The sequence below is a fragment of the Narcine bancroftii genome, chromosome 1, assembly GCF_036971445.1.
Source record: "Narcine bancroftii isolate sNarBan1 chromosome 1, sNarBan1.hap1, whole genome shotgun sequence".
In the NCBI taxonomy this organism is placed as follows: Eukaryota; Metazoa; Chordata; class Chondrichthyes; order Torpediniformes; family Narcinidae; genus Narcine; species Narcine bancroftii.
The window spans coordinates 294,454,108-294,478,125 of record NC_091469.1 but is presented as its reverse complement, the minus strand read 5'-3'; the positions used below and the strand labels follow the sequence as shown (position 1 = coordinate 294,478,125).

At 39.8% G+C, this 24,018-nt stretch overlaps 1 protein-coding gene across 10 annotated transcripts in view; it reads right to left on the bottom strand.

Moving 5' to 3' along the window:
- nav2a (neuron navigator 2a) overlaps positions 1–24,018 on the bottom strand; it is a 411,462-nt gene that overhangs the window by 23,205 nt on the left and 364,239 nt on the right. For all 10 annotated transcript variants that reach the window (XM_069904879.1, XM_069904824.1, XM_069904830.1 and 7 more), the window contains 8 exons: positions 20,940–21,023; positions 19,174–19,285; positions 16,587–16,732; positions 11,971–12,149; positions 9,301–9,454; positions 5,596–5,755; positions 3,887–3,984; positions 1,799–1,894 (listed from right to left, as the gene is read on the bottom strand). In XM_069904879.1, coding sequence (XP_069760980.1) covers positions 1,799–1,894; positions 3,887–3,984; positions 5,596–5,755; positions 9,301–9,454; positions 11,971–12,149; positions 16,587–16,732; positions 19,174–19,285; positions 20,940–21,023 — 1,029 coding nt within the window. The remainder of the gene's footprint in view (positions 1–1,798; positions 1,895–3,886; positions 3,985–5,595; positions 5,756–9,300; positions 9,455–11,970; positions 12,150–16,586; positions 16,733–19,173; positions 19,286–20,939; positions 21,024–24,018) is intronic.

Genomic DNA, 24,018 nt, shown 5'->3' with positions numbered 1-24,018 from the left:
AGTGGATGTAAAAGAAAGTTCAAAGTTCAGATTTATTGTCAGAGTACATATATGACATCACATACAACCCTGAGATTCCTTTTCCTTCCGGTATAGCAGAATTACCACTTACTGCTGGTGCAAAAAAACTGCACTGAACATGCACATAAACAAATAAAAGAAAAGTAAACAACTGCAATACAGAGCGAGAAGAGTGAAAAAAAATCAATAAAGTGTAAAGTAAGAGTCCTTAAACGAGCCCCTGATTGAGTTTGTCATTGAGAAGTCTGATGGTGGAGGAGTAGTAGCTGTTCCTGAATCTGGTGGTCTGAGTCTTGTGGTACCTAGACCTCTTTACTGATGGTAGCAGCAAAAACAGAGCATGTGTTGGGTGGTGTGGATCCTTGAGCTGTTTAATGGATGAGCAGTGATAAGAATCAATAGGACAGATGGTCAGAATCTTTCCCCAGAGTAAAAATGTCAAAGACTGGAGGGCATGCATTTAAGGTGGGAGATGTGCAAGGCAAGTGTTTTACACAGGGAATGGTAGGTGCCTGGAATGGGATGCCAGGGTGTGGAGGAAGCAGATACAATAATAGAGGCCTCTAGATCAGGGGTCCCCAAACATTTTAGACCATCGACCCTTTCATGGAATACTTGATCCCTCATTGATCCCCAGGCATGGAATCCTGGTGCGGGAAGGGCGGGGGAGGGGGGTTGGGGGTGAAGGGGGCACTGGACGGGGCAGGATGGCACTACCAAAGGTACAAAGAACACATATATTTTTCTTCTACGCTCAGTCCGTCCTCCCATTCACTCTCAACTTATTCAAAGGCCGAAGTCAAATAGAACAAGGTCTGCTCTTGTGAGAGGGTGGCCACCACTGCCATAGGCACTATTTTCTATTGATCCGCCCCTCCTTTCCACTGGGCGTCAGATTCAGCGCAAACATTGTGGGTAGAAGGGCCTCACCTTGTGCTGGTCCATTCTCCCAAAATCATGACAAACAGTTTCTCTGCTTGTTGTCATCCTGATGTTTGCCAGAGCTCATTGTGTACGTGGAGGCTATCACATTTCCTTATTTTTTAAATGATGACCTCACATCTGTAATTGGCAGTATAGTCCTCTGGGATGTATCAAGACTCTTAAAGCTGTAGGCAGACACAGATCATTCCCTTCCCAAACACATCAGTGGTGTCCCCCAAAGTTGAATGGCTGCTGCCATGCACTGAATTACTGTGAAGGATCAGCCAGTGCCTGCAGGGAATCAGAAGTTGGAGAGAGGAGGATAGGAAGGAATAGCAAGAACAGAAAGGGGAAGCTGTAACCTGGACAGACCTATCAAAGCACCACCTGGGAATGACTTAAAGTTGACAGATGAAAGTACAGAAATCAAGATGAATTGTAGTTTTAATTTTTTTTTAATGTCAATTTTATTTATTTTAAATTTAGACATACAGACATTTCAGTCCATGCCTCCCAATTTACACCCAATTAACCTATACCTCCGGTACATTTCAGACAGTGGAGACCCCATGGAAAATCCACACAGTCACAGGGAGAATGTACAAATTCCTTACACCTTTTTGAATCCTGGTCCCGATCACTGACACTGTAAGGGCATTGCGCTAACTGCTACACCAGCTGTGCCATTCCAAACTGAATCCTAATATTTTGCTCAGTGTCTAGCTGTAGCGTACATGCTCAATTAAAAAAAAATTATTCCTCATACACTGAAGCATTTCACTGTGACGTAGTGCTCTGACATAGCTTCCAAAAATGAAGTAGCTGTTGCATATTTGATCTTATTTTCTCTCACCTTGAACAGACGGCGCACAACTCCATCCAAAACATCCCATTTTGTTTTACCGCTGACGCCAATGCACCCAACTATGTACTGCCGGATCCGAGATTCCTACGATAAGTTGAGAAATAGAAATTTGGTGGAGTGACGTACAATGAAGTCAATCCATTGACATGGACCCATTCCACATCCAAGATTCAAGATTTAATTTATTGTCATGAAATAAGGACAGTGCAATATTACACAAAACTTGCTTTCATCTGCTATAAGGCAGACCTCTCCCATTTAGATCACTGACCAAAACTGAGCCCACATTCACCAGTTCAGCTGGCAGCTTATTCCATACCTCATCTTTCGTCTGCATGAACACGTTTCCCCAAGGAATGCCTTACATTTCAAATACTCATTGATCTCAAGAACAGCAGGAAACTAGAAAGCGAAGATCCCTGTTTCTGAGGGGATCCAAGCTGGTTGCCAAATTGACAGTCATACCGTTGTAAAGCCCACTGCATCTGTGCCAAATGTATTGCCTCTTTATCCTAATCCCACTCGTCTGCACTAATTCCATTTCTGTCTGTGCTCTGCTCATTCAGACACCTGACCAGATGCCTTGTAAATGTTGTCACTGTTTCTGCTTCCATCACGTCCTCTGGCAGCCAATTCAAGACACCAACTTCCCTCTCCCTCTACCCTTCAACCTATGCCTAGTTTTAAACACTCCGACCATGGGAAACAGTAATTGGCAATCTATCCTCGTTTCGCCTCTCATGACACCTCTTAACCTCCTTCTCCTCAGGGAAAACAGACCAAACCCCTCCAATTCCTCCTTACAACTCAAGCCCTCCAATTTAGACTCTGAGCCGATGAACCTTTTCTATTGGTACTTTAATCATATCTTTCCTACATGCAGTGATGAGAATTTCACACAATACTCCAAGTGCAGTCGAACTAATGTTTTGTACAACCATAATATTATGTCCTAACTCTTATACTCAATGCCTCACTGATGAAGTCAAGCAGGCCATATACCTTTGCTCACCACGTTCTGTACCCGTGTTCCATTTTCAGCGAACTTTGCACTTGTACCCAAAGATCTCTGTTCAACAACATTCCTCAGGGCCCAGCCATTCACTGTGTATGTTCTGCTCCGACTTAACTTCGCAAAATGCATAATTTTGCACTTGTCCAAGTTAAATTCTACCTACCATTTCCTCGGCCACAGTCCCAGTTGATCTGCATCCTATCATAATCCTAGACAACTTCTTCATTGTCTAATAGTTGTACGAGATCAATCTATTTTTAATTTAGACGTACAGCATAGTAACAGGCCCTTTTGGCCCACGAGCCTCTACATGCATAAATTAACCCTCAACTCCTGTGTGTTTTGAACAGGTGAGAGGAAACCAGATCATTTGAAGGAACATACAAAATCCTTATAGACAGTCCAGGATTCGAACCTGAGTTGCTAGCACTGTAACAGCTACTTTGCTAACCATGCTACCCCTGGATGAACACAACAAAATCTCCAGATTATTATAAAAGGTCCAACTGGTTTACAAACGCCCTTGAGGAATGTCAACTAGCCATGCTTATCTGAAACAGTTGAAAAATGACTCCAGTGCCACAATAAGTGGCTGACATTTAGTATCTTTGAATGCCGCAAGGCAGTCTATGATTCATAACAGTTTAAATGCATGCCCCTCAACAATCAAAAAGAATTACCATCTGGAAGGCAGTACTGGAGCCTGAAGATGAACACCAAATGGTACAGAAACAGCTTCTTCCCCTCTGCCATCAGATTGCTGAATGGACAATGAATAACAGCACTACCTCACTCTTTCTCTTCCTTTGCCGGGATTTATTTCTTTCTAAAAATATAATTTAAAGCAATCTTTGCACCTGCGCAAAAGAACAAATTTTTGACACAAGTCATGACGATAAGTTCTGATCCTGAAAATGTTACTCCCATTTTGGCTTTGAACATTTTTTTGGTGACCTGGGTGCTCCCAAGTAAACTTGCTCATTGCAACCTTTCAGTGTCCCTTTCCAGTTGTGTGTGATTTGGAGTGCCATCGGCCATGCAATTAGATGCTTTGAACATACCTCCTTCCACCTCATCTCTTCCTGCAAGCAGACTACAATTTTCACGTGTCTGCCTTCTTTCCTGGTTGAGCTATCTGCATTGTCATCAAGCAGCATATCTGCACAAGACGAACAATAATTAGAAATGGGAGTATGAGAGTTTATTGGTACATAATGCACCAACATTCTTACTTGCTGCAGCCACACAAGGTATGTCAGAGGCACCTCCAACAATAGTAGTAAATTATCACAGCATGCCATGAGACAGAAAAAGAGATCATAAATATAAAAGGAAAGATAAACAAGTACATGTTTACAGTTGCAATGACTAAATGGAACATGACTGAGAACATGAATCAGATGCAGGCCAGTTGGGGCCTCATAGCTGCCCCACTTGATCACTCTTTTGAAATATGTTCATATTTGAATCTTTCTTTCTATATTTTTAAGTGTATTGGACATTGTTCAATTGTTTATATATTAAATACCAATTAAAAAAATTGTAAAAAGCAAAGAAAGAACAAGATCACGGTTGACCTTTTGCCATCATGCCATTTTTCTCATCTTAGGCTGAATTTCTTTTAATTACAAAATAGCCATAAAACTGTCTAAACAAACTCAGTGAGTAAACCTACACTGCCATCTTGGAGAGAGAAATGGGAAGAATTATTTTTCTGTCCACATTAATTTAGTCATACAACATGGTAATAGGCCCTTCCAGCCCATGAGCCCTTGCAACCTAAATACACCAAATGCAAACCCCTGTACATTTTTGGTTGGGGTTGGGGTGGTGGGAGGAAACTGGAGCACCTGGAGGAAACCCATGCAGGCACAGGGAGAACGTATAAACTCCTTACAGGCAGTGCTGATTTTGAACCCAGGTCACTGGCGCTATAATAGCATTGCGCTAACCACGCCTGATTGACTGACCCTTTACTTTGCGGCTGTGATGCCAAGTCCTGACAGCATGATAAAGAAAAATATCCTCTTGCATCCACATGTCAAGCAAGTATAATTTTTTTTATTTCAACAGGATGCCTAATACGATTCTAAACTCATTTGAGGGTAATGGCCTCGTCTGCTTAATCACTTTTTATATATTACTGCTATTCCAGGTAAAGCTGGAAAACTTTAATTGGACTCCAAACATTGCCAAGGATTCTCTATAAAAACAAATGTATCTGGAGTGGTAAATGCAGTCTCAATGGCACAGTTAACCCACTGATTCAAGTAATAATTAAAATTAGTTTATAACACAGATGTAGCCAATTCAGGCCATTGAAACTTGTGTTGCCCAATTATACCCAATTAAGCTACCAACTCCCCGTACGTTTTTGGAGGATGGGAGGAAACCAGAGCAACTGGAAGTAACCCATGCAGGTTTCAGGGAGAACTGACAAACTCCTTACAGACAGTGCTGGATTTCCATGTCCTGATCTGATTTAATAAAATGTAAGTTATACATAGAGTATCAAAATATTTCACATTTTGGCATGCCAATTGATTTCAAGGACTTTCAATTTTCTGTGCAGAGAACTGCCCAGAGGGTGGTAATCAAGCACCACCTGAAAATATTGGTACTTAATCAATGGAAAGTTGAAGAGTTACTCCACAATATTCAAGGACTTCGGCAGATGGTTTAATTTGAAGCCACCAAAGTCTCCATCAATGGGCTTCTAGCAATCCACAATTTAATGCAGTTACAGTAAAAATGATTTTGAGTTCCTCACCAAGGCTGCTGGACTCTGTCAGGTTAAGACTGTGCTGAGAGAGGCCAAGCGACTGTTGAGGGGATGAAGAGATGGAGAGCTGTGATTGCGTCCGACTGCAGGTACCTTGAGTCTCAGACTTCAGCCGGTCATTCTCAGCTTTCAGCTTTTCAATTTCGGTCTTGAAGAGAAAATAATTCAGGGATGAAAGAAAGTGGAGGTTCTTTTTTCTACACATTATAGATCACGTAAAAAAGCCCTGTCCTGAACACCGGCTCTAATTCCTTGCTCTAGCTGCCAGCAATGTTTCACGTGACAAGTTGTTTAATGCTTTGACTTGTCGTAACAATTAGCAAATTGCACATCTATTGCTTCTGAAACTAGGGCTATGTTCAGAGGAGTACAAAACCTCCAGTCATCAACAGGTTCTTACTTGGTTTAGAAGAATTAGCCAGATTACCATGCAATTCTGCATTGCAAAGGGAAAATCAAAAGTGAGACCATGATACAGAACTCATGACAACATCAGCAAAATGAACATTATTAACTCAGTAAAAAATGGAATGCTTTAAAAAAAAAATCAGGACATTTTTGGTCACAGGAACCTATGAACTAAGAAATGAGGCAATAATTTTTAATATACATAAAATCATGGAACAATAAGGGAGGTGCACAAACGTTTGAATATATCTTATCAAACAAGTTTGAGTTTGTTATTATCATATAATTGTAAAGTACAACTGGATGAAATGGCATTCTTCTGTCCTCGGTGTAAAAACATGCAAACATATATCTAGACAGAGCACACATGAAGGCTGATTGGGTTACTTTCATGGAGCAATAAGGAAATCTTTTCCCTTGCCCTGAAACTTTTAGATGTTAATGCTATTCATGCCTAAATTGTAAATGCTGTTAACCATGCATACAACTGAGTGATTTCGGAGTTCTGTTTCCCCATTGTGGTTTGCATAGAAGAATAAACTGCTCAAAGAACAACAAACAGTTTTTCAGCAATGATTGGTAAACTTTAAGAAAGATTAAGAAATAAAATATTTTGCTTCGTAAGAGTGACTTTGAGTTCCGAATAACTTCTCCTTCAGCTGACCATCAATCTTAAATGAGTAATTGACGATAGGAAGTAATCTTGCAAGTATTCCCACGTTAAGTGTAAACCTTGATCCAGCAACCATTTTGCTTGCTTTCTGATTTTTCAAATAATGGATGTGCAGATGTCCTGTTATTTTGCATTCTTCTGTGGAATGCTCTTGGCTGGAGAACAAATCTCAGTTTCTCCTCTCTTCCCATTAAAATGCAGCTGCAGGCACATCTGGGTCTCCACTGAATAGATGAGGCTTTTGAAATGTCCTCTGGCCAAACAATTTCACACAGACAACTCTCAGATGACCTTACAGCAAGGGCATCTTTCCATTTTGGAATGAGTTCCATGCATGACTGGGCAGGGAAGGTTGGCTGAGCTACAACATACTGCCGTTGCTTCCCTGAGGCAGCTTGAGGTATGCATAGCTGGAGCAGATGCAGGCTCAACAGTAAAAACAACATTAATATTTGAGCTTCTTTTAAAAGATTACATTAGAAACTGATAGTATAATTGCAAATTATTCTAGTGGTTACTCTGGAGCTGTGATTCACAGCCTGTATTTTTTGCTGTTCATATTTCTGTCTTTGTTGCACGACAGATTCAAAGTCACCAATAAAATCGGAATTTTGACATACAGTTTCCCTGACTCGCATTTATGAAAACTTTGAATTTGACAAAGAGTAAGTCCCAAATAACTATTCCCTCCCCAAAAAATTCACTTGTCTCCCTCTGCCCCTTTGATGTGATTTATGGGGATCGTTGTTTAAAGAGGGCTCACTTCCATCAGGGAACAGATATTAGAGCCAGAAGCACCAGGCCAAGGAACAGCTTCTTCCTATCAGCAGTGAGATTCATGAATGATTGCTGTAATGCTAAAACAATTTCCTCATGACTATACTTTTTATTAATAATATTCATTTTTAATATGCCATTAGGTATTTAAGACATGTACATAGGTCCTGTGTATTGAACCATTTGTCTGTATGTGTATTATGTCTGTACGTGTAGCTGCACTGTTTTTGCGTTGTGGACTAGAGAACACTGTTACAATCCGATGATAAAGTAGTATAAATGTGAAGGACAGTGAGTTTGGGTTAAAACATTAAAAAAAAGTTGGGATGTCCCAAGGTGATGGATGACATTACAAAATTGCCCATCCATTTATTAACTGCTGGAAGCATGAGTGTCGTGAAGCAGATGAGGTGACAAGATCAAATCCAAAAACTTTAGATTTTTCTTTCAAGAAGGACGATGATGGAGAGACCATTTTCCAGAAATATGTTAAGTGGCAAAGCAGAGGGGCAGATAGGTTGAATACACTACTTCAAACTAATCCAGGAGAGAACAAGGTGTGCAGTCCCAATCTGAAAATCAAAACATTTTATCTTTTAAAAATGATCACTGGGTAAAATTGTTTTCATAAGTAGAAAAGTAGAATCTAAAGCAATAACAAATTCAAATGCCATCTACAAGTTTGCTGATTATATCAGCTGTTGGTAGAATCACAGATGGCAGTAAGGAAATGTACAGGAGGGATATAGATCAGCTTGTTGAGTGGTTCCACAGTAACAATCCTGCTCTAAACATAAACAAAACGAAGGAGCTGATTGTGGACTTCAGGAAGGGAAAACCAGGAGGACGCAAATCAGTCCTCATTAAGGATCAACAATAGAAAGGGTTAAGAACTTTAAGTTCCTGGGTATCAACTTCTCTGAGGATCTGTCCTGGGGCCTTCATGTCGATAATCACGAGGAAGGCTTGTCAGTGGTTATATTCATGAGTAGTTTCAGGAGATTTGGAAGGTCACCCAAGACTCTTGCAAATTTCTACAGGTGTACCATGGAGATGTTAGGATCCCCTTTAGTGTTTGGTTACAAAAAATGCATACATCGGAGTAGATTGGACCATATTTTGACACGGATTGTGCGAAATAGCCTATCAATAGCAATCATCTCAGGATAAGCCTGGCCACCCTATGGGACTTGACACACCCTGCAGGTAATTAACAGGACACAAAAACACAGCAAGAGAGATTTCTTCCTGTGAAACTGAAAGAGAAAGGGAGAAAGAGAGTAAGAGATAGAAAGTATACAAGATGGGGACAGAGAGGGAGAAAGACTGGGGGGGGGGGAGGGAGAGATGAGAAGGAGAGAGAGAGAGCGCACGCTTCACTCTTACAGCCTTGCAGGAGAGCATGAAGAATCCAAGATGTTAAGGTATTTTTGATGAAGAACATAGAAATACTGCAAAGGTAGCCCTTAGACTGCCAGCAATGATCAAACAACAGTCAAGAGAACTGAAGCTTCTTGGAAAATGCAGTGGAGTAATTTGCCCTCAGGTCATCCATTCTAAATGTGGCCCTTTGTGGATGTTTGACTGAATTGAAGTCATGTTTAAAGAGTGAAGAATAAATGGCCCATTGTTCACTGATCAATGCCCAGAAGTGGCAGGAGCCAATGGGCTGAATGGGCTGTTACAATGCTGCATGTGTCTGCAGCCGTTTTTTAAGTTCACGCTGAACATCAGCGGCCACAACTGAATTCCTCTGTTATATTTTGCTAAGTTAATTCAAATAAAGGCAAACCTCAGAGAGTTGCATCAATGCGGCAGAAGGCAAGCCAGCTCACCTGCATCCTGTTCATTGCCTCGCGCAACTGGTCCAGTTGGTGGGCGGAGCTCAGTGCCTCGAGCCGAATGTCCGTCAACTTCATCTCCTTCTCTCTCAGCTCGCTGCGGAGTTGCATGATAGTCTCAGCTTCACCGTCGATGCATTCTGAAATGCTACATGGGGGGGGGGGGGGGGGGGGGGTGGACAAGGGAGGAAGATGTCAAGAGCCAGAAATTTCTATTTGCTCGGTTAGATTGAATTAGAAACCAGGAACCCATGGTTATGGCTCTCCTTTCAGATGTTTACAATTACTATTTTCCTTTGGTTCACATTTTAAAATAAAGTTAATGATTAGAAGTAATCCAATTGCTTCTTGCTTTCTTTCTTTCAAAAATGAAACAAAAAAACACTATATTTTCCCATTGTTCTATTATTCTGCATTGAATCGTGATACTGATATGGTAATGAAACAGGTAACCCAGCTTGTTTCTCTTATTCGGCAAATGTCATGGACAGTGAAATGTGGACAACTTCCGACCGCTCTTGACGCACTTTTAAAAAGGCCACACTGAGGAATATTGCCATTATGATTTTTAGACTGCAGGCATGTAATGGCACAATCGAGGAATTTTGTCACTCCACGGGCAGTCGAAAAAGGATCGTGCAGGAATTTGGAGTCAATTCCTGCACCGTGATTTATCCTGCAGGACCCTGACAGCTTTTTTAAGCAAGCCTGCAGTGTCAATCGTACGGTAAAAATTTGTTGTCTGCCCTTCACTCTACTGCATGTCCAACCACTGGGACTGTTGCACTCAGGTGCTTGCAGTCTAAAAAGGCGTCCAGTGTGAATGACCACATGGGCAATGTTTTCAGCGATTTTCCCAACATTGCAGTCTAAAAAAACATTCACGATTTAATCAGTGAATAATAAATGAATACATAGACTGAAAGGAAAATCAATAAAGCAGATAAACAGATGCATGAATAGATAGATACACAAATAGATAGATGGATACATACACAAATAGACAGATAAATGGATAGATGAGCAAACAGATATAAACATACAGATAGATAAATGGCAATGAATAAATAGCTGCCATTAAGTCCCTGGTTTTTGGGAGCAAATTAATGGCTGATTATTGTGGGAAATTTCTCCCTGAATGTCTGGTTTAAAGTACAATGAGTACACTGACTCATTAAATGATCCTGGAGATGTTCTCAAACAAAGGTGATTTTAAATTTTGTTTATGTTTATGATTAATACAGAACCTACACTTTTGCATGGATAGACAAAAATATTCCTTTCATTAATACATGCTGTTAATCCAAGATACAAGAGCATATGGGGTTAAAATAGATAAATGGGACTTGGTCACAAGTCAGCCATATCTTACTGAATGAGGAGACAACCTCAAGGGGGTGACAATTATGTTTTGCTGGAACCATTCATTAATGTTAAAAAATGGAAAGGTTTGAGCTATTACAGGTAGTCCTCGACTTACGACCATAATGGGGACCAAAGGACTGTTGTGACTTGGGATTGGTTGTAAGTCAGGGAATGGGGACCTTGGGCTGCCAACAGTGAACGGGGACTTGGGGCTCCTGCCGGGAGCGGGGACTGCTGTATACAGTTCTTTTAATATAAAATATGACCTTGTACAGAAGTTTTAATGTTTTTTTTAAATTTTGGTTTTATGTGCGGGTGGACGTAACTCGCGTAGGTTGGAAGTCGAGAACTACCTGTAATTACTTGCAATGTTGCAGACTGTTTAAATGGCTGTCAAAATGGCATAGAATTTTGAATGGTGAAAGGCACTTTCAGTGGGAATATTTCTGAGAAGTGAGCTGAAACGAAATAAGAATCCTCAGATCCCATCAACATTGCGAAAAAGAATTCTTTACAGATCTTGTACCAAAGGTTTTAGGTATGTTTAGAGCCAAGGATTACATCTCTCGAGTGATAATTTCACAGCATTGTGCCTACAATAAAACGTAGTTTATTGGCCACACACTGACCCTTTAACGTGCATTTACAGACGCCATTCGGTGTCCACTCTGTGGAATTTGATCCAGGAAGTGCATAAGATTTATTCTAAAACCATTTGCAGAAAATAATGAGGAAAGTGATAAAAAAAATTGTGATTTCAATTAATAACATTTTCAATAATAATTCATTTAAAAAAGGTAAGTTGTGAAATAAAATTTTCAGTCCCAGAGAGAGTTTTATGGACTGATTGACTTAACACAAATGTAAAAATTCATTTGCATATAAATGCACCATCCTTTACTTTGTCTAGTATGTTTCTTAAGTTATTGGATGAGTACAATAAATTCAAACCTTTTCATGGATTTCAATATTTTGTCTATTGATTAAAAAAATCAAGTAGAGGAAGGTGCTGGAGAAAGAGAACACAGCTCCCACAGCAACGTCTCGATTCTCCAGATGAACCTAACAGAATTTACAGTCTAATTTGCTCCATAATAAAATCAGTTATTCTTACCACAAATAATGAGGCCACAAAGCTGACATTAACTTCCTAACCTGGTCAACATATACACTGCTAGCTATGTCTGTCACTTACATCAATTACAGTTAACCACGGACATTTCCCATGCATTAAGCCTGAACATAAAGTGCCCATTACACCAGATTCATCCTTTGGTTGTAAATAAAATATTGACATACAGCGAATTGGAGTGCGACGTTCTCATCACAGGGGTGGATGGAGTCGATCCATTATGAGGAAACTTGGGAGAGGAAGGTAAGGATGAATCAGGTGTGTTCATTTCTTCAATGTCTGAATGAGATGAAGCAGACTTTGGAGACTTCTTTTTTCCGAAAGCTTGCTTGAAGGAACTTCTTAACTAAATAACACAAATATTTATGAGCTGTTAAAATAAATTAATGTCTAAAAATATTTTCAAATAAATTCTACATGCTTCTCATTAATAAATTAAAATTCATGAACAATTCACAATGATTCACAAATCCTTAGTTCATTGATTGAAAACTTAGGCCAAGAAAATTCATCCCAGTAGTTAGCTCCAAGAGTACCATACCAGAGTGAAAAACTACACTGATCTTTGCCTCTCAAATTCATTCAAATGAAGGAAATGGCACAGAACATGCTGATAAAACTGTGTAATGCAATCAATAGAACCAACGGGGATCAATCTTTCAGCATATTTCAGCTTGTAGCTGTCCTTTGAACCCAGAGTGCCCTACAGCCTCTTATGGTTGACACCATCATACACAGCTAGAATTGGCAGCAATTCTACCTTGGTAGCAAACTTTGGCCTTAACCCTGTGAGATGATCAGCAGAAAGAGAAAATAACACAGGTCCGAGGCATTCCCCCAAGATAATTTCCAACTGCATTTGGGACGAACGTCTCTGCAGAATCGTGACAATGTGCTCCAACTAACCATGTCTGAGGCATCACCGGGATTTCGAAACCAGGCATGATGCGACATTAAAAGTGACAATATCTACAATGTGATGGCCCTCAGTCTAATTGCACAGGAAACAATGCAAAAAACCAAGTTTGCAAGAACTTCCCTCTGGAAATATTCTAGCTTATCTTCTTTGAACCTGATATGAAATGATCATATTGGTTATTTCAGTGACTTGTTCCATTACTAAAGTGTACCATGGTGCAGTTTTCCTTTAAAACTATTTTGCAGATATTTCTATATTTTCTTTGAATATGCTGATTAAATCATTGGTAAAGCGCAAAATGAAATAGTTTGCACTCAATTGAATCTCGTTACTCATCAGTCAAACAAATAAGCACAACATAATGAGGACAAGAACGAAAAAGACAAGTAGAACTGAAATGTTGACATTTGAATAAACGGGACCATAAATCAACTGCAGAGGGTGCGGAGGCACACTTTACAGAGGCTGTGGAAAGTTGGCATAACTTTCACAACTCTTAAAAGCTAAATGTAATTCAAATACTTTTTTACTCAGGACATCTATGAATGCAACAATTTTGCAGTTACACACAAGATCGGTTATCTAATATAGAGATGGAACCTTCCGACGTGAGTTGTACTCTTTTTTTTGGTGCTGCATATAAACATTCGGAAAATTGTGAATTTCTGGTCTGCATATTATTGAGACTGGGATTCGTGGACTTAGTTGATTCATGATTTTATAGATGAGAGTCCAATAAATCATTGTTGCAACAAAGCTAATGAATAGACCTTCTGCTTAATTCCGTTTGCACAGGGATCAGGACATGTATGACCATCTGCTTCCATTAAAGGTTTCATCCTGATGGGCAGATTTAAAAAAAAGGCCATGCAGCCAAACAATGACTCAGCTATTTTCTCTCCTTGCCTCCTCCAAGTGAACGGAGTATGCCACTGAAAATCAACTCTTCATCAAAATCTCCACTTCGCTGTTACCTTTAGGAGAGGAACAAAAACCTGACAACCTGCAAAGACTTAAACAAATTTTTGACCAATATTATTTATTGTAGCTTGGATTCATTTTGCATCAACAACCAGAAGCCTACTCTCGGCTTTTCCTCTGTCCTTCTGTACTCATCGTGTAAATTGGACCTTTGGATGCCATGAAAAAAAAGAACTACAAAACAGAGGTAACACTGTAATCTATTTCCTCCCTTTTCAAGAAAACCTGACTGCCAATTCTTCCCTCCCATTGCCTGCCTGTGGAGAAACACCCTCTTGCTTCAATATCCCATCGTACCACCACATAGAGTTTGGGATAAGAGGTGCACCAAGTGCCATCGAACACTGCAATTCCCTTAATATTGCTAAAGCCACGAGTGTGAAGTACTTGTCCTAAGTGATCAAGTAATAATCAAGACATGCTGCAGTAAATTTACCACCACATTAATGTTGAGTGGAATAGTGCATCGCATGGAAGCAAGCAGACTCTTTCCATTAAACTGTTTGCTCATTTATGTGCTGATGGCAAGGGAATATTGTGGTGTTTATTTAAGGTGATCTGCAAGCACAAGTTTATACTTACCTCATATACCTGCCATGAAGTGTGCAAGCACAAGGAGAGAGAAGAGAAAACAACAAACTGATTTTAATTTTGAACAAAGTAAAAGATTATTTGGTAAAGAAATGCCAACGGTAAGAGGTGACTCTTTGTGATAAAGCAAGTGAGACCAACAGAAGACTGAATTTCCATGCTGCTGTGAAAATTTGAGATTTAGTTTTTGGCATTTCTTCACAGAAAAGTTGAAAGGGCAGCTCTAAGTTTTAAACAAATTGTCAAGGGGAGCAAAATGAACTTGGGATTTGCTGTTCGAAGTAGAAGTAGAATCACAGATTGTGACCATTATTTCAATTGGTCAGAGCTACTCTTCCAGAAGATTAAAATAGTTTTAAAATACAAACATCAAAAGAATGTTACTGACAACTAAAAGTTATATTTTAGTTATTACTGCAAGCATTGATGTTCAGTTTATACACAGGCTGGATCTGAACTAAACAATGTACAGCAAGATAGAACAAAATATAATCTTTTTTTTACAGTTAAACCTCTTTTGAGGCATGAGTCTAAATTAATGGTTCTCAACCTTTTTCTTTCCATTCACATACCACCTTAAGTAATCCCTATGCCATTGGTGCTCTGTGATTAGTAAGGGATTGCTTAAGGTGGTATGTGATGGGAAGGGAAGGTTGAGAATCACTGCTCCAGACCCAATTGTTACTGAAATATTTTGCTTGAGAAAAATTGTCATTGGCCCATTTCCTTTGGAGTTATGAAATTGTGCACATAACGAGTCAATGAGGTACGATTAAAACAGTGCTTTTAAAGCAATCCCTTATTAATCACAGAGCACCTATGGCATAGGGAATATTTAAAGTGGTATATGAGTGGAAAGAAAAAGGTTGAGAACCACTGGCTAAATGCTGATGTTCACAGTTACAATGTCACATCAGCTATTTGAAATTTCAGATGTAATCTAAAGAGCAAAGGTAAATGTATCTCTCACGTCCTGGTACAAGGTCTTCTCTCGTCCCTGCACACCAAAACAAGTTGTATATAGATAGCAAAGGATGAGCGAGCACTCAATCCAACCATTACTTGTAGAGACAAAGTGGATTTGTGTGTGTTACTTTCCACTTAGTGTACGATCGGATTTATTTTAAATTGGCCATTTTAACCTACATTCGCCAACAGACAGTTTTCTGCTTCAATTAAATGTTCAGCTGAAAATGCCACCTTTCTTTGTTGGGGGCAGAACTTCCACCCACTGCTGAACCAGGCCAAATAAACTTTCAAACTGAATAGTGTGAATTACAAACATGAAGTACTGTCACAGGAAAGTAGTTCCTCTTTTCCACCCATTACAATAGAGTACTGAAAAATCAGAACATAAGCGGATCACTCTCGGGAGGGGGACCCGAGGCACTTCAATGGTTGAACTCACCAACTTTCTTTGACTAATATGGGGGAATAACAGCACAAGAGTACTTGCTTGATATTGCACTAAGCAAAGCAAAAGTGATTGCAAATTTTAAAAAAACCAAATGTGCTGGAAATCTGAAATAATAAAAAAAATGTTTGGAAACACTCAACAGGTCAGACATCATTAGTTTTAATATTTCAGGACCAGCCGCCCTTCATCTGAGTTTCAGCCTTCATGGGGGTTGTTTGCTTTCCATAGATGACCTCTGACCTGTTGCGTCCTTCTATTTTTAAACCAAATGTAATAATGAAGGAAAAATTTAAATGGTTTCATAATCTATAGCAATTCATAAAACTTGATGAGCAAAATGCATTTTGCAGGCCACCTATGTGTATCTAAATTATGAATTAATTTTCAGTTCACTATAATTTTGTGGGAAACAATTTTCACCAGATCTCACAGATTTATATTCTTGCCAACTCCTGAGCAACACATCGCCAACAACCCAGAACCGACAATAATGAATTTAACTTGCCTTCTTGCTTTCACTAATCATGCCTGTGTGTCTCAATTTATCAACCACCAGCCAGGAACAAATAAACATAATGCCGCTCAGAAGCACAAAAAAAAGCTTTTTACACTAAGGAATAAGACCATCATCTTGAGGAAACACCTCACGCAGCAAAATCCGAATGAAAAATGTCTTTCAAACATGAACCAATGAAATCATAACTTTTTGTTGAACATTACAATTATAATAAACCCAGATTATATTCTGATTTTATGTTGTCTCAGATGGGAATACCAGATGCCTCCAATTTCCAAAATTGGCCCAAAGCACATAATTCTGTACAGAGCACTGTAGGCTAAAACTTGATTTAAAAGGTTAAGATATTGAAATTTACCCAGTTCTTTTTCTTCTTTTTCTTGGAGTCGACCTCTGCACTACTGCCAACACTGGAATGGCTGGTGGCACTGTTAATACTGGACACACTGTCTGAGGAATGCTGGCGACGAATTCTCAGATCTGTTGACTGGGCTGTTCCATTTCCTGGTGTGAAGAAATTGCAGTGATCTTAAAACTTCATCCATACAATTCCTTTGGTCCAGTTCCACACAGCACACACAACTGCTGTTGACTGACAAATTAGATTGAATTCATTGAAACAAGTGTCGTTGCACAGAGGTATAGTTACTTGACGTCATTCAAAAATCCATTCTGTTGATCAAGAGCCATGCACAAATTTAACAACAGCAGCTGAATTTAGTTCTTAATTAAATTGGGAAGAAAAAGTTTTTGTTGTTGGTAACTGTGAAAGAGCTTGATTGCCTGGAAAACCTGTCCAGTTCTCCAATATCTTGCAGCAAATAACGCATTCAAACTTATCCTGTTCTACATTCATATCCAGACCCACATTTTATCCTCAATAGCAAGGAAAATATTCAGGATTCAATATTGGGGCAGCTTGAGATGGGCAAGTCGGGTGGCACGATCAGCGTAGCAGTTAGTGCAATGCTGTGACAGTGCCAGTGACCCGGTCGGGTTCCAACCCATCCACAAAGGTTTCCTCTGGGTGCTCCGGTTTCCTCCTGCCTTCCAAAGCATACAGTGTCATTCGGTTAATTGGTCACATGGGTGGCACAGGCTTGCAGGTTAGAAAGGCCTGTTACCATGGTATAGCTCTAAATTTTAAAAAGAATCATCCTTGCAACAAATAAAATTAACAAATTTAACACCTGCTGCCTGCAAAGTCATAGCACAAATAAATCTTGGTTCTGGTACCTATTAGATTGTGCATTGAAATTGTGACAATAAATTGTTTTCTTGACCTTCAAATGCATTCCTTGGAAAAGAAAATATGGTATTTGGCCCAATAATAATTATGCAGATAGATTAGCCAGCAGTTCCTGCACACTAGAACAACCAACATCTCCAATAAGTGAAGCAGTGAAGAGGAGGGAAGCCTTTGCCACTGTTTCATTAACTGGCCATGCCCCTCAACAAGATAGACAGAAGATATGGTGAAATGCTTTCCTTCATTGGCGCTACAAGGGCAAACAAAGTCACCAAGCTCAGATGCCATTATTGAAACAAGGAGAAGCAAAAAATTAGTCTCTTCAGAGACATCGAGTGGCTAGGAATCTCGCCGCCTCTGCTGTCCGCTCGTCCGCCTCTGCCACCCTGCATGATGTTCACCAGGCAACCTGAACTTGAGGCGCAGCATCCATATATCATCTACTCAACCCCTGCTTCCGTCAACTCAAAGCCGTCAACATCCATGTCTTGTGGGGGGGCCTTCTCACCATCACACCCTCATGAAGCACGCTTCCAATTACTGGTTCCTGGAAAGTGGCTGTCTGAGATGAGGCCTTTGAGCTGCCAAGCCTGTGAAGCCCACACAGCAGCTGCATTTGGCTGCTTGCCATCCACACGGAAGCTAAGTGGGACTGACAGATGTCAGGGTCAAGTGCAATGTACCAAAGTGCTGGAGAAACTCAGCAGGCCAGAGGAACCAAAAGGAAACAAAAGTTTTGGGACTGGGCCCTTTGTCAGGTCGAAGTGAAAACAGGCAGGAGCCGACTAAAGGGGTGGGGAAGGGGTTAGTTGAGAGGAGAGGAGGGAGCAAGGGGCAGCGGGAGGAGTACTGGCTGACAGATAAAAGTCATGTGTGGATATAAGTTTATCTCCAAATATTGCTTTCAATGCCTTGAAGGATGCCTGATTTTAAAGCAGCAGGAAATTTAAAGTGACAAATAAACTTAAAACTTAAACTTGAATAAAACTGACAAATTCACTTGTGCAAATGGGAGGCTTATTGTGGAAGAAAAATTCTGGGTAAAATATTGTGAATGACAATCATTTTCCACTGCGCGATAAACCGGAGATACAGGTTGTGTGCTAAAACAGAGCACAGATAAACTATCATGGCAATAACATCAACTTCTCCAGTTTTATGCTCACCCGCTCTCTGTTTTCTCTCTTTTCTCTTGTCGTCTTCCCCCCCCCTCCTTCCCTCTCCACTCAGAGCGCCATCCCCCCTCCCTCTTCTTACTGCTGTGCCCTCCCTCTCTCGCCTATTACCTTCTGCCTTTGGGATTGTGCTCCTCTCCCTTCCCCTTCCTCCCTACCATTTTGTTCGGGCTCCTGCCAACATTTTTCCATACATTGATTAAGGCCTCAAGCCCAAAACATTGGTTATGTCTCTTTATCTTTGCTATATAAAGTACACTGGTTGATCTGCTGAGTTTCTCCAGCCTTGTGCTTTTACTGCAGATAAACTATGTGCGTGTGTTGGATAAGCTGTTTGACTTTCCTTTTGAATTTTTTTTTTACAATCTATATTTAGTTGTACTAGTTGTGACTTAATCAGCCATCTTTATCAGTTCCCATCTACTGAGGATGGAAAATCATACTGCATAATTGTCTCCAAACTAGTTATGTAAGAAGCATAGAACTGGTGCCAGATACGAGAAATATGTTTGGTTCCCTACCTTTACAGGAAAGTTCAGGTGTGTTGATCACTCCGTTGATTGCAGCCTGGGCAGCTGCATTTTGCTTCTTCAGCAGTTCAATGGTCTTCCTCAATTCATTCAGTTCAGAGTCCTGAATATTGGAAAAAATAGCAATTGTTGCAAATCATAAAATACAGTGGGGGGGAAGAAGCACCACTGAGCCCAAAATGCACACTGCACTCCACTTCTGAAATTCGCTTTGATTTGTTTCGAGAAGCCAGAGTACACCATAAAATGATGCATTACAGCAAACCCCTAGTAGCCGGCACCCATGGGGATCAGTAGATACTGGAAAAGTGAATTTGTCGGTTGCCTGAGATTGCACGTTGCGTGCATTGGCAAAAGAACAGCTAAGGCCCAACAATTTTAAACTTCAATATTTTTTTTTTTGCCTGTTACTTGAATTCTGGATAACGGGGATTTTACTGTTTTCAGGGGATTGTTATTATTATTATTATTAATGGATTTAAACTCTCAAGGAAAGAACTGGATTTATATAAAGACTGTTATATCGAGTTCCAGTGAAATACACTTGAATAGTAGTCATTTCTGCAAGATTTAGAGTAAAATGCATTGAAAATAACTTTCTTTCCTTTGAGAGTGTCCCAAAGAGATGTACAGTCAGTGAAGCTTCACAATGTAGTGGAGAGCAAATTCTGCACAATAATCCCCAACATGGACCATTAATATTTTTTAACTGATGACGATTGAGGGTAAATTATTGCTTCAGGCACCTGGGATCAACAGAAAAAAAACAATTCTATTCAATTGGGTGATATTGCCAAATTTACTTAATGATGTACATTTTGGTTAAGATTGTGGTGTTCATTTTTAGTTTACTTTATATTTATGAGTCAAATGATTTATATTTTTTCCATGCACTTTAACCATATTTTTTTCATTGTTCAAATCTACTTGATCAGCTTATGATAGAATGGCAGAGCAGGCTGGATGGGCCTACTTCTGTTCCTAGATCTTGTGACATTCAAACTTATAAATATCTGGATATCCAAGACGTTATTTCGGATAGTGAAACTGATCGACAGCAATGAGTTGCCCGGGGTGTCGGTCTGGAGTACGGCACTTCCAACAGCGCAGCACTTCCCCTTCACTGCAGCGAAGACTCAGCCCTGGTCGTCTCCTAAATGGATCTAGTGCTCAGAACATTCTGATTCGTGGTTATTGGGAGCAACTCTTTTGCACTCAGCAAACTTCCACAATGAGCAGCATGAAAATGACCAGAGAAACAGCAATTCTTTTATCTTCCTAAAATTTTCATTAGTCATTCTTAATTAGGGTGGTCTCCGCAATGTAATTTCCCAATCTACTCCTGGTCCCAATAACCTCCCTTTGCCAAAATTTGACCAATTTTTTAAAATATCTATTTATTCAGGCAATTGTGACATTTTCTGTGAATCAATTATTGCTCCTCTGAGGAGGGAGTTAGAATCAACCAAGTTGGTGTCATATGGGGCAGAATGGATAAGCAGTTTATTTCCTTCCTGAAGGAAATTAATAATTCACAGACCTCATTACAACTATCCAGTAGTTTCATGCTTTATTGACTGATACAAGTGCTTTACTTCAAATCACTTGAACCACCCAGCTCCAGAAAATATTTGAAATCATAACTCCGGATTAATAGGTCAAAACCCGAGTCCCCAATCTAGTCATTTTACCATTACGAGACCAATGTAGGTGAACACATGACAGCACCAGTAATAGCGCAGCTGGAAGTCACTCACCTTCTGTTCTGCAGTCATCGTCAAACTCTGTAACCTTCCTGTCATGTTTGCTAAACTTTGCTCAAAGGCTGCAACAAGATGAGCCTGTGAGGAAAAAGCACATATAATGTCCAATAAAGTACTGAAAACTGATGGTTGCGGTCAGGTGTATCCAAGTGCTCTGCACTGAATTCAATATGTGTACTTATTTTGGTGCCTAATCACTCTGAAGGGTCATGAAACTTAAGCACCGTGGTTTCAATCAGCTGGCCTTCTTTTGTCCTCAATCAGATTAATGTGATTTGTTTGCTGATACCTGTGAAATTATTCTTGTGCATTGAATGAATACAAACCAGTCATATGGATGTTACACGGTTCATACAAACAGTGGCAATACCTCTATCTTTTCAACATCAACAGGCGCACTTGACCTGACACAATAAAAAGACCATTAATATTGTCTTTAAATCTTGGGAATTCTCAAATTAATTTTTTTTTTAATTAAAGGTTTTAAAATTTAAAATTAAGACATACAGAACGGTAATTTGCCCTTTCGACCCACGAGCCCAAGCCACCTAATTACACCCAACTGACCTACAACCACCCACCCCCTCCCGGTACGTTTTGAAGGGTGGGAGGAAACCGGAACACCCGGAGGAAACCCACGCCGACACAGGTAGAATGTACAAACTACTTACACACAGTGCCGAACTTGACCCCCTATCCTGGTCGCTGGCATGGCAACAGCGCAGCGCTAACTGCTACGCCAACTTAGCCGCCTCAAACTGTGCCATCTTAATCGTGTGATTTTTTTTAATTTCAAGACTGATCCATTTTGAGAAACAGACCTAACATTGCCTTGTATTTAGCATTGATGATCATTACTTTATATGATCATCTTTATATGAAGGTTTTCCATTTTTTATAAATGGTAGATAAAATTACTATCAGAGTTTATTGTTATATACATCAATTCAATGTATAAATGCACCAAAATTTTCACTTGTTGCAACCACATAGGGGCATATGATACGGTCAGGGTATCAAAAGTTATGGGGACTGAGTGGGAGAATGAAACACTGTGATCGCAGTAAAAACACACATAAATGCTGGAGGAACTCAGCCGGCCTCGCAGCGTCACAGGAGATAAATATATTACCAATGTTTTGAGCCTGAGTCCTTCTTCAAGGATCAGCTCATGGTGGAATGGCATGATGTCTAAAAGTGCAAAAAAAAATTGACGCATTTAAATCATTTTGAAATGGTGGAGGACAAGAGAAAGGATGAACCCACTATAATGTCAGATCTAAAAACTGATTCAATCTGTAACTAAAATAGCCCACAGCACTAATGCAAAACAATACACTCCAACAACTAATTATATGATGCAGGTACCAAATAACTGCCTTGCTTTGTGAAATAAGAAAAAACATATTCCAACTGGTTTTCTTTGTTTTTATGATGAAATTCAATGATTATTCAATGGCAATGCAATAATCTTAAACACTGAATCAAAAACAACATTTCATCAAATTAACCTAAATTACACAATACTGGGAAACTTTGAGACCTCCCACACAGTGGAAACAGGAAAGTATTGCTCACAAAATAGCATGAAAGCATTAGCCCTCCAATTCCTCTTATCATGGCCTTGCTCTGAAAAGATGATGGCCACCCTACAAGAGAAAACTAAACATCTTCATTCAGGATTCCGTGAAATTGATGGTACCACACCACGTTCAACGTACACTGTGAGCTTTTACTGTTGTCAGACTGAAATACTGGCCTGAGGTGGAATTTCTGGAGTTACCTGGGGAACTGATGACAACTCAGGCCCCACACAGAATTCCAACAAGCATGTGTAAGTTGCACAGATTTGCCCCCTCCTCTAGAAGTTAATTTACTGGAACAGCTAGTTTTGGGTTGGGCCTGCTGGTGCAGATTTCTATCGACTTATAGAGGGGCGAACGACTAGACCAGTATTTGAATTTTTAGTTGATACATACTTAGGTTTATTCATATATTTTGAATGGTCCTTCATGCTTTTTTTCCCCAATACAATTTAGTGTTATTTTTCTATTTGAATAGCTTTAAGGGCATTCAATGGGCTTTGAATGTTTCAGTTGTCAGGAAAAAAAATCAGAAATATCCATGTTTTTGACAGTTTTGACAGCCAAGAGTGCCCACAGGAATTCTCTTTGAATATTTTCGATTAGCCCGCAACTGAGACAAATAGGAACTGCAATATTACCAACAATCAGTCACCATGGGTGGTCGGAGACAAGCTGAGCAAATCTGAGACATCCCTAATTTTAAACATATTGGCCCACCTTTTCAACAATTCTTTTGTTCATTAAGATAACATCAGAATGATAATTGAATGCCACGCAGATCAAATAAAATGATGTATATTGACTGATGCAATTGCACACCTTCTCTCATTATTATGATCTCCTCTCATCTCCATTACACCTTCCTTGGCATATTCTAAATGGGGGAAATGGAACAATGAAACTCTAACTATCAGGGCTCTTAGAGGGCCTTGCGTGTAGACATTGCAATGACATGGCAAATGCTAAGTTTGCGTTCATTTCGGGAGGACTGCCACATAAAAGCAAAGATGCAACGCTGAGGATTTACAAGGTGTTGGTCAGACCTCATTTGGAGTATCGTGAACAGTTCTGCACCTCAGATCTGAGGAAGGGTGTGTTGGCATTGGAGAGGGTCCAGAGGAGGTTACGAGAATTAACCGCAACAACTAGAGAACACTGGCAATTCACGGACGGTGAATTAATTAAAAATGCATTAACTTTCAACTTTTTAATTTTGAAAGATGAGCCAATTTTCCTTACCATCCTGCATTTTACCACCATTAACAGGAATGAATTTTTTTAGGGAAGTAAAAAGAGGGGTCACTGAGGCCAGTATTGTAGTTCATGTGGCTTTTGTTACGAGCCAAGAGGACCCCAAAACCAAGCAGCAATAGATATTCACCAAGACAAATTGTTCTTAAACAAAAGTTGCTTTTAATTATCTTTAAACACGAAAATAGAATCACACTTTAACTTACCACTATTGACTTAACTATTCTAACTTAACC